Genomic DNA, 11612 nt, shown 5'->3' with positions numbered 1-11612 from the left:
GGCTTGACAATCTGGATCCTCTATTTCTGAAACTGTCCGCCGCCATTGTCGCAACCCCTATTACCAGCCTGTTCAACCTCTCCTTCGTATCATCTGAGATCCCCAAGGATTGGATAGCTGCCGTGGTCATCCCCCGCTTCAAAGGGGGAGACACCCTGGACCCAAACTGTTACAGACTTATATCCATCCTGCCCTGCCTATCTAAGGTCTTCGAAAGCCAAGTCAACAAACAGATCACTGACCATCTCGAATCCCACCGTACCTTCTCCGCTGTGCAATCCAGTTTCCGAGCCGGTCACGGGTGCACCTCAGCCACGCTCAAGGTACTAAACGATATCATAACCGCCATCGATAAAAGACAGTACTGTGCAGCCGTCTTCATTGACCTGGCCAAGGCTTTCGACTCTGTCAATCACCATATTCTTATTGGCAGACTCAGTAGCCCCGGTTTTTCTAATGACTGCCTTGCCTGGTTCACCAACTACTTTGCAGACAGAGTTCAGTGTGTCAAATTGGAGGGCATGTTGTCCGGTCCTCTGGCAGTCTCTATGGGGGTACCACAGGGTTCAATTCTCGGGCCGACTCTTTTCTCTGTATATATCAATGATGTTGCTCTTGCTGCGGGCAATTCTCTGTTCCACCTCTACGCAGACGACACCATTCTGTATACTTCTGGCCCTTCCTTGGACACTGTACTATCTAACCTCCAAACGAGCTTCAATGCCATACAACACTTCTTCCGTGGCCTCCAACTGCTCTTAAACGCTAGTAAAACCAAATGCTTGCTTTTCAACTGTTTGGTGACTGCACCTGCACGCCCGACTAGCATCACCACCCTGGATGGTTCCGACCTAGAATATGTGGACATCTATAAGTACCTAGGTGTCTGGCTAGACTGCAAACTCTCCTTCCAGACTCATATCAAACATCTCCAATCCAAAATCAAATCTAGAGTCGGCTTTCTATTTTGCAACAAATCCTCCTTCACTCACACCGCAAAACTTACCCTAGTAAAACTGACTATCCTACCGATCCTCGACTTCGGCGATGTCATCTACAAAATAGCTTCCAATACTCTACTCAGCAAACTTGATGCAGTTTATCACAGTGCCATCCGTTTTGTTACTAAAGCACATTATACCACCCACCACTGAGACCTGCATGCTCTAGTCGGCTGGCCCTCGCTACATGTTCGTCGCCAGACCCACTGGCTCCAGGTCATCTACAAGTCTATGCTAGGTAAAGCTCCGCCTTATCTCAGTTCACTGGTCACGATGGCAACACCCACCCGTAGCACACGCTCCAGCAGGTGTATCTCACTGATCATCCCTAAAGCCAAAACATTATTTGGCCGCCTTTCCTTCCAGTTCTCTGCTGCCTGTGACTGGAACGAATTGCAAAAATCTCTGAAGTTGGAGACATTTATCTCCCTCACCAACTTTAAACATCTGCTGTCTGAGCAGCTATCCAATCGCTGCAGCTGTACATAGTCCATCGGTATATAGCCCACCCAATTTACCTACCTCATCCCCATACTGTTTTTATTTTATTTACTTTTCTGCTCGTTTGCACACCAGTATCTCTACCTCTATGTTCATCTGATCATTTATCACTCCAGTGTTAATCTGCTAAATTGTAATTATTCACTCCTATTTATTGCCTACCTCCTCATGCCTTTTGCACACAATGTATATAGATTATTTTTTTCTACTATGTTATTGACTTGTTTATTGTTTATTGTTTACTCCATGTGTAACTCTGTGTTGTTGTCTGTTCACGCTGCTATGCTTTATCTTGGCCAGGTCGCAGTTGCAAATGAGAACTTGTTCTCAACTAGCCTACCTGGTTAAATAAAGGTGGAAAAAAATGGGAAAAAAATTAAATATGTATAATACCAGTCGAAAGTTTGGACACACCTGTTTTTCTCTATTTTCAGTATGTTCTACATTGTAGAATAATAGTGAAGACATCAAAACGATGAAATAACACACATGGAATCATGTAGTGACCAAAAAAGTGACAAACAAGTTAAACTATGTTTTATATTTGAGACAAAGTAGCCACCCTTTGCCTTGCAGGGAGGGGCTGCGATCCTGGCACTCATAACGTTCATCCAAGACACAGTGGTATTTCTGCGCGTAGGCTACATTGTATGGTGAAAAGATCCTGGACTTAGATCCTGGCCTTCTAGCAACCAGAGTGGAATCCGGTTTGTATGAAGAGGTTGGTTACGTAGAATATCACCAGAAAATCCCCACAGCCAGGAAAAGTTGTACTATAAAGCACCTCCGATGGAGAAAACTCATGCGTTGGCATGTTCCAATCTCTTGTGTTTTTTAACTGAAAGTAATGGAAAGATTTTAAAAGAGGGCAATAGGTAAATTTCATAAGTAATTTAAAAAAAATATGTTTGAACATAAAATTATTATTTATAATATCAATAGAATACAATGTTCAATATACCACTATGTCCACTATGAAGAAAATAAATTAAATATAAAAGTAGTAAAGTTTAATGAATACAAAGCCAAGAATGGGAGTCAGAATGCACTAACCTGTTACCACTGGTTCCACTGACTTTTAAGTGTTGAATTTCCATGTGTAACAGCTTTCAGCCACACACTTCCTGCCATTCTAACCTGTTGTGATTTGTAGTGGTCAGACAGTATGTTGTAGCAGTCTCTGACAAAATCCAGACAGCATTACTTGTGATGTTACATATAGAGTGGCACGGCATCAGGCATGAAGTGGCCCAGGGAATAGTTAAGAGGTTTATAAAACCGCATTCCAGCCGGTGTCCCTTCCACAAGTTACCACCTGCTAAATCTATGATGTTAAAATGCCTATTTACTCTGTTCCATCTGACTGTGCAATCCACTGTCTCATCAGCTCAGCCAGGCAATTTATAAACTTGATCTCCACTATAAAAAGCATCTAGATATTATCTCACATTTCTTTTAGACTAACATTTAGTTTTCAACAGCGGAGATTTGTATAAACCTTGCTGTCTGTCTCTCCGACATTTGCAACATTGTGGAGGCGGCAGGGTAGCCTAGTGGTTAGAGCAAGTTCAAACCCCCGAGCTGACAAGGTACAAATCTGTCGTTCTGCCCCTGAACAGGCAGTTAACCCACTGTTCCTAGGCCGTCATTGAAATTAAGAATTTGTTCTTAACTGACTTGCCTAGTTAAATAAAGGGAAAATAAAAAATTGTTTCAATATTCAAATTCGATCTCCAGCTGTCCCATATTAATGACCGTGTCGGGACAAGACAGGCAGGCAGGCAGAATTTCTCAGCAAGTCAAAATCATAAATCAGCTTGCATCATTTTAATGGATGTATATAAAGAAATGTCAGTTGAAAAAAGGTAGTGCAGCTAGTTTGCAGTCTTCCAGTTTCAGTTTGAAGTGATTGTGTTAGCTGTGTTGTTGGCTAGCTCCTCTGAACAACAGTATCCTGACAAGAGAGCACATTTCAATGCCAGATGAAATCGCATCTCATTTTCTCATTGTTATGGATGTATCCAAGTAAATGTCACTAGAAAACAGCTTGAACAAATGCAAATGAGGCTACTTCGCTGTTATTTGTGCTGCACTTTTTGACGTGACTAAATTAACTGTAGTTGGCTAGCTAACAGTGTGGCAATGGAACATTTAGAATGACTGGGTAACGTCCATAGATACAGAACAAAAAGACTGAACGACTAGGTCGCATCTCTAGCAACCGAACCAATCGAACGAACCAGGGTAGCAACCCTAGATTTGTGTCAGGAGTATATCTTGTGGAAGGATGAAATAGTATGAATACATAATTTTAATGACAATATGTAAATCATTATTTGAATATGTTGGTAACCCGTTGTATAAAAGTGATAATCCCCTCGAAGCCGGTGTTTTGAGGACATATTGGCACGATTTGCCGGGCCTTGACTTCTAGTAACATTTCCAACAGAGAGCACTACACATTTTTTTGGTCATTCAAGATTGGTAAACAAAAAGGATATTGACCATTGCTGTGAACACTAGCTGTTAGGTCCAATACACTGGCATAAGGTTACGAGGGCAAAGCTGGCCTAAACTGCAAATCTGCAGTGTGATACAGAGCAGCACTTCACTTAGAACAAGACCCAAGTAAAGAGGCTCTTTATTGTCAAAAGAGGCAAAGATGATTAAATGCAATCTACTGTAAACTTACTTTTCCCTTCATGTCTCACCTTATCACCAATACTGTTGCCAACTCTGACCAATTTCACTCCATAATATAAAATTCATTAACTTTGGAACCATTTTTACATCAGCCCTTATTTGAAATCCTTTTAAATATTAGAGTAGGCCAACTCTTCCATAACTTGGGTATTTTGATGTTTCCCTAACCCTGCCTTACTAAGCGTGTAGTTCAAAGACCGTTGTTTGGTAAGTTGGTCTGTTGGCAGTCAAGGGTCTGGTGCAACAGAGGTTAAATCAATGGAGATATTTGTTTTCAGTTCACCATGGTGGGGTTGTTATACAATGGTGTGTTTGTATGTGTGTGTGTGTACCCTTTCAGGGGGAGGAGCTTGGTGTACAGAGGGTTATTTATTTGAATGTCAACTGACTGTCTCTCTTTCTAAAGACACAGCCATGATGAGAACAACACTTCTTAGCGTGTACCTGACTATGGTATTTTTAGGTGCTTCACTGTGCACAACAGGTAAGAAATCCTTATTTCATTATTACATTACATAACACATATATTTTGGTTACATTAACTACCAAGACAATGCATAAAGTACCACAGGGAAAAGAGGGTATATTGCAGCATACTTCACCGAATTGTTTTCTGTTTAGAAGTGAAACATCCTGTACCAATGTTTTACTCCAACAATTAGTTGGCTCCTTTAAAAGCAGAAACCACAGGGACAACTTAGGTGCTTAGACTTTGATCAGGTTACATGATTAAGCCCCCTTGTGTTTATTGTGCTTACAGCAGAGACTGGTCCAGTGGTCTCTCTGAAGAATGGCAAAGTTCGAGGCGAGTACATGACTGTGAAAGGCATAGAGCAGAGGGTGCAGCAGTATTTGGGGATACCCTTTGCCCGTCCACCAGTGGGTCCCCTGCGCCTGGCTGCCCCACAACCTGCAGAGCCATGGGAGGGAGAGAGAGATGGCACACGTCAGCCTCACATGTTAGATGGTTTTACTGTACTGTATCATTGGACATGGAGTCGTAGCCAATAAGGCATTGACCCAAAGAACTAACTTTCTCTCTCTCTTTTTCTCTCTCTCTCTAGGTGTATTCAGGATCCAGTTATTTCTCAACACATAGTAAATGTAATGGCCATTGAATACGACCTGCCAGACGTGTCAGAGGATTGTCTTTATCTTAATGTATACACACCTAAAGAGGCAGCAACAGTCAAAAGACTACCGGTAAGTTATGCTGTACTTGTCACAGTTTAACATTTCACTTATGTCTTATATAATACCAATTTGAAGAAGAAACGTGGTATTTTTATTTAATTAGGCAGGTCAGTTAAGAACAGATTCTTATTTACAATGATGGCCTTTATCCTGCTCAGGTGTTCTTTTGGATTCATGGAGGTGGCTTGTCAATGGGTGCAGCATCTCAGTATGATGCATCACCACTAGCAGCCTATCAGAACATGGTCGTAGTTATCATTCAATATCGTCTTGGAATTTTGGGATTCCTTAGGTATGACATAATATTCTAAATAGTACATTTGGCATTGTGTTTGCTGGAGTGGTTTTTGACATTGTGTTTTATCTTTAGTGCAATGCATCTGATGAATTTCTTTGCATATCTGTTAAAAGCACTGGAGATGAGCATGCACCAGGCAACTGGGGTTTCCTAGACCAGATTGCAGCTCTGAAGTGGGTCCAGGAGAACATTGAGAGCTTTGGAGGGGACCCACAGTCAGTCACCATCGCAGGGGAATCTGCAGGAGGCATCAGTGCCTCCATACTGGTAAAAAAAGATCCCCAGCCCAGAATCTGTCAGGGAATTAGATATAACATGATCTAATCTCAATTTTTTGTGTCCAATTTGACAGACTCTGTCTCCATTAGCAAAAGGATTATTTCATCGAGCAATTTTCCAAAGTGGAGTGGCAACACTTGGAACTTACACTTCAAAAGAGCCTCTGGTCATAGCTAAGGTATTCTACCTGTCTCACAATCATCCAACACAAAGGCAAATATAACTGACTTGTCAAACAAAAAACATACTGATTTAAATGCTATGTGATCTTTGAACAACTCTATGTGGCCAGGTTGTGGCTAACCTGACAGAGTGTGACTGCACCACTAACGAGCGTCTTGTCAAGTGTATAAGAGAGAAAACTGAAGAAGATTTAGTGAACGCAACAAAAAAGGTAAACTAGCTATTCTTAGTGGAAACATAAGGAGGATATTTTGCATGTGCATTTCTTCTTGGTGGTTCAAATGATTAATTTCATGATTGAAATGGTTTGACCTCACCTTTAGTGTAAAAAAAAAACATACAGAGTAGCATCTCCCTCAGATATTACTGTTAAGTTATTACAACAACAGCCACAAGGGGTCAGGTTAGGCCTGTCTTCAACCATTGAGCCAACTTTTCTGCATTTTAGATGAAAACCTTTATGGGGGCGACTGTGGACGGAGTGTTTCTGAAAGACCTTGCAGAGGAGCTTTTAAAGAGCAAGGCGGTCGAAAAGGTTCCTTTGCTGCTTGGAGTGACAAACCATGAGTTTGGATGGATCCTCCCCTCGGTAAGTTTATAGTTTCTTAATTCAAAAACACACTTCTGTTCAAAATATCTCTTCATGTCTCTTCATCTTCAAGTTTAGGTGGTTCGCAAAATAGAAAGTGTTTAAATAAGGATTAAGTTGCTGTCTTCTTGCTTTTAGGAAGACAAAGGTTTGTTTAATGTCTTGGCTTTCATACAGTATGTTCTCCTATGTTTTGTAACAGTCCTTTGCTCCACCTGGATGGTCGGAGGGATTTGACAGGCAATCAGCGATGTCGATAATGAACGTTTTCTATCCTGCTGGGGTGAGTGGTTTTCATCCACCTTGTCCTCCTTCTGTTCCTTCACTTGTTACTGCTGCTGATGGCTCTTTACGCTCTGCATTATTAATCAATCTGAAGCAGTGTTTATGTACCATTTACATTATTGTATCATGATACAATTTCATATTATTGTTATCATAGTAACTTAATTAAATTATGAATCTTATTAAGCAGAAAATGTACCAGAATATGAAAGTAATGCTGGCCACACTAAGATGATGATGATATGTAGGCCTATACTATACAGCAATATCAAACCAGATTGGAAGTCAGAGTGGGTCTTGAACACACAGGGGCACTTAAACTTGTATATCTGCACAATGCCAATTCTGCAATCTGCATCTCTGTTGCATTTCAGGCCTCCGGACTTAACAATCTCATTGCAGATGAATATTTCAAGGATGCAAAAACTCCTGAAGATATACGTGATGGATTCACTGAAATGCTGGGAGATCTGTTCATGGTTCTGCCTGTTATTAAAGTCGCTGGATACCACAGAGGTTAGTTTCAGTTGGGGAAGGCAACCTCCTGTTGCATTGTAATTCACCTTATGATATGATGCCAAAAGCTCTCATGATCACTTACAATGTCTCTCCTGTGTTTTTAGATGCAGGTGCACCTGTGTACATGTATGAGTTTCAACACCGCCCAGAGATGCACAAAGAGACCAGACCAAGCTTTGTAAAGTCTGACCATGCTGATGATATTGGGTTTATGTTTGGATCATGCTTCTGGAATGGACATATAAAGATAACAGGTAGGTAGGTCTACAGAAACTGCATCAGGGCTGGATTACTGACCGTGCACGCAGTAGTCTTGAAAACCCGACCCTATAGGCAACCGTGACTATAGGGTCTGGTTTCAATTCCGGACTCCTTTGGCAACTTCGATAAGGGAAAAAAATTGTTATGCCAGAACGTCGCAATTTGAAACCAAAGTTTGCAGGCAAAACCTTTGCAGTGATTTTAGTGAAGGTAGTTGATGCAAACTAGCCACTTGCGAAATGCACTTATTAAAAATAATCTCTGGATCTCCATCCTGCTTGCTACTAATTTGCATTTTATTCAAACGGATAAGGTTGTGACGTAGGCAGTGAAATCTATGCCTAAAGAGTAGTTAATCTATGCCTAAAGAAGGAATGAAGAAAAATAGCTTTAAACCACAAAATTGTATCTCTGCTGCTAACATGTTTCTTGCCCAGGGCCCAAGGTTTGGTTTGTCCAAACCTGAACTACATAGACTGCTGTCACATTGGCATGGTTGATGCCATTCGTGATCACCAGAATGATTCAAATGTATTATGCAATGCAAGTTAATAAAAACTGACCTGAACGTTATAAGGAGATAGTCATTAGCCTTTGTCTTCTGAGGATATGAACAATATGAAGATTATCTTTTCACAAGATAAGAATAATAGGGATAAAAAAGAAAGATGGATCATCAAATAAAGTGGTCAGGAGGCCACTAGTTAATTATCATTATTTGTTGATTTATAATTGTCTTGACCTAAAAAAAAGCTTCTAGAGATCATATTATTTTCAAAACAAGGTAACGTCTGATCATTCCCTATATTCCCTTAAATGTCACTTACAGGAACAGTCACTGAAGAGGAGGAGAAGCTGTGCAAGACAATGATGGCATATTGGGCCAATTTTGCCCGCACTGGGTAAGCACGCACTCTGACATAAACTGACGACAATATGTCTATTTCTTTGTTCAAGAACTTTTACCTGCATGATTTTCACACAACAGTCCAGCACACCAATAGAAATAGACTCCAAGGTTACTACTTTGCTTCAATAGGCCTGTTATAGCACACTGATCCCTGGGAATGAACTAACTGGGACTTGATGTAACCCTCAGCTCACCAAACGGGGAGGAGCTGATACAGTGGCCCCTGTATGACCAGAAAGAAGAGTACATGGAGTTGGGTTTGAAGCAGGTGGTTGCTCAGAGCCTAAAGAAGGACAAGGTGCATTTCATGACTGTCCTCCTCCCTCAGAAGCTCCACAGCCTGGCAGCTGCAGCAAGTCAGGGAAACTGACATTATCAGCTTACACCTCTAAACACTGTACCTGTAAGCCTAATTATTTTGACAAATTTCTGTAGGTATGTCTAGACTAGAATTTTAATAAATAGTGCACTTTAATTGGAAACGTGTGCTTGTCATCTTTCTGTCTCGGTCTTTCTTCATAGCCTTGTAAAGGAAAATGTTTGTTCTTTTCTAATAACCAATTTGAATGGGTTCATGCAAGTAACTGATTGATCGTGCCTGGGAGGAATTATCACTATCAGTATCTGCAATTTGGCAGTACGCCCAGAAGATTGTTTTGAGAACGAAAGGGATATCTCAGTTTCAAGGTCTCGGCTTGGAGAGAAGAAGCCTTGTGTGGTATTGGTTGGTCACATGCATGAACCAAAAATGTATGATGAATAAATTATGAATTAGCAAAATCATGCAAATGTAACTTGTCTATGTAAGCAGTATACAAGAGAACTAACAGATTGCCCCAGTGGAGCTCACTTCAGATCGGTACTTTATGCATCTACAGTACCAGTCAAAAATGTGGACACACCTACTCATTCAAGGGGTTTTCTTTATTTTACTATTTTCTACATTGTAGAATAATAGGGAAGGCATCAACACTATGAAATAACCCATATGGAATCATGTAGTAACCAAAAAAGTGTTAAACAAATCAAAATTATATATATTTTTTAGATTCTACAAAGTAGCCACCTTTGCAATGATGACAGCTTTGCACACTCTTGCCAATCTCTGAATCAGCTTCATGAGGTAGTCACCTGAATTGCATTTCAATTAACAGGTATGTCTTGTTAAAAGTTCATTTGTGGAATTTCTTTCCTTCTTAATGCATTTGAGCCAATCAGTTGTGTTGTGACAAGGTAAGGGGGTATACAGAAGATAGCCCTATTTGGTAAAAGACCAAGTCCATATTATGGCAAGAACCGCTCAAATAAGCAAAATAAATTGAAATTTGGAAAATAATAAAATGAGATATTATTACTGTTAAGTACTGAGTGAATGAGAGCAATCAAGGGACTAGCTCCGATGTGAAAGAGGTGGTGTCTGAATGAATACCACAACCAGTTCTGTGTGAGCTGAGTTTACCAGTTCTGTGAGCTGAGTTTTCAATCTATAACACTATCTAGTGGTTCTGTCCACCACCGCCCGTTGATCTACAGGTAGTGAGCACTGACAGGAGAAGTCATTGAAAATGTTGAGAGGGTAACAGCTGAGATGGGTAAGGACTGTTCATTGATGACCCTGGACACTGAGATTTCCTCGAAAACATATGTGTAACTCTCGGGCTGGCTGCGCTGTGATCGTTGCTGGTGGTGGGGATTTAAATACCTAAGTTCTGTATGTAAAAGGAGAGAGTACTATTCCCCAAAATGCTGTTGAATTGAACACTAGTGTAAATATTTAAACCCCTGTATGAATAGAACACTAGTGTAAAGGAGGAATTTGTGAAGAAGAGTATAATGGGTTACTAGATTTGATAAAGTAACAATGTGTGAATGTATAATGGGCACCTAGAGTTTAACTTGGTAGGTAGAGACTTATTATGGACAGAGCTCGCCATCTACAGGGGACTGATAGACAGTGCCATCCCAGTTTTAATACATCTTGATTCCAGATAGTTAATCTCTTACCTTCTGAATTGGCTGATGTAATTCTATAAATTTGGCACATTACATGGTAATCTAAAATAATAGACATTTAATAAGTGTGAGGCAGAAAGTGAATATCCAACAGAAATTGTTCATAAATATATTGAGTAACAGTTTCGGGGAGACTAAAATTAAAACAATGCTTTCCAATAAGGAGAAAGTTATCATATTTGTTCTGTTTTTAAACCTTACAATAGGGGTAAAAGCAATTTGTTTGAGAGTGATCCGTATGTATTAGCAGTAGTGATTGAGAAGGTGTTCCTATTTGGAAGAAGGGAGAACCCTAGTTGAAGGAAACAGATATGGAGAATAGTGAAAGTAACAAAGTGAATGGTGATATTAGTGGCATTCAGATCGCACTCTAATAATGAAATGTCTTGTAATTTGAAGAAGTCAATGTTTCAATACAAGGTCACATGACGAACAGAGGGCTTGAGCCTTGGGACTGATTATATTCGAGGCTGCCATCTGGTGTTTGGGTTAAAGATAAGCTTCCTATGGACCAATAGATAGGCCGTTAGTACTCACTGAACTCAAATGGGTTGTAAGGGACACAGTGGGAAAATATTTGTTTTCTATTTTCTTTTTTTCTTTCACTTTTATTTAACCAGGTAGGCCAGTTGAGAACAAGTTCTCATTTACAACTGCGACCTGGCCAAGATAAAGCAAAGCAGTGCGGCACAAACAACACAGAGTTACAAATGGGATAAACAAAAGTACAGGCAATAACACAATAGAAAAGTCTATGTACAGTGTGTGCAAATGTAGTAAGATTAGGGAGGTAAGGCAATAAACAGGCCATAGTGGCTAAATAATTACAATTTAGCAATTAAACACTGGAGTGATAGATGTGCAGAAGATGAATGT

General features: G+C 40.3%; 1 protein-coding gene across 2 annotated transcripts; it reads left to right on the top strand.

Moving 5' to 3' along the window:
* The first annotated feature begins 4578 nt into the window (after positions 1–4578).
* On the top strand, positions 4579–9205 carry ces3 (carboxylesterase 3). Of its 2 annotated transcripts, none has more exons than XM_024379321.2 (13): positions 4579–4689; positions 4966–5164; positions 5270–5408; positions 5558–5691; positions 5811–5964; positions 6050–6154; positions 6269–6370; positions 6608–6748; positions 6951–7031; positions 7408–7549; positions 7657–7806; positions 8643–8715; positions 8913–9205. In XM_024379321.2, the coding sequence occupies exons 1-13, from the start codon at positions 4620–4622 to the stop codon at positions 9091–9093; spliced, it is 1671 nt and encodes a 556-aa protein (XP_024235089.1). In that variant the 5' UTR covers positions 4579–4619; the 3' UTR covers positions 9094–9205. The 2 variants fall into 2 exon arrangements, with proteins under 2 accessions (XP_024235089.1, XP_024235090.1); XM_024379322.2 differs by having other exon boundaries at positions 4599–4689; positions 4969–5164.
* The last annotated feature ends 2407 nt before the right edge of the window (positions 9206–11612 follow it).

The sequence above is a fragment of the Oncorhynchus tshawytscha genome, linkage group LG19 (genome assembly GCF_018296145.1).
Source record: "Oncorhynchus tshawytscha isolate Ot180627B linkage group LG19, Otsh_v2.0, whole genome shotgun sequence".
NCBI lineage: Eukaryota > Metazoa > Chordata > Actinopteri > Salmoniformes > Salmonidae > Oncorhynchus > Oncorhynchus tshawytscha.
Note: the sequence above shows the minus strand (reverse complement) of the source record. Positions and strands in the feature narration are given on the sequence as shown.

Coding starts and splice junctions, on each gene's coding strand:
- ces3 (XM_024379321.2), top strand. CDS start 4,620: ATGATGAGAACAACACTTCTTAGCGTGTACCTGACTATGGTATTTTTA. Junction 7,807..8,642: donor TGGACATATAAAGATAACAG/GTAGGTAGGTCT, acceptor TGTCACTTACAG/GAACAGTCACTGAAGAGGAG. Junction 8,716..8,912: donor GCCAATTTTGCCCGCACTGG/GTAAGCACGCAC, acceptor TGTAACCCTCAG/CTCACCAAACGGGGAGGAGC.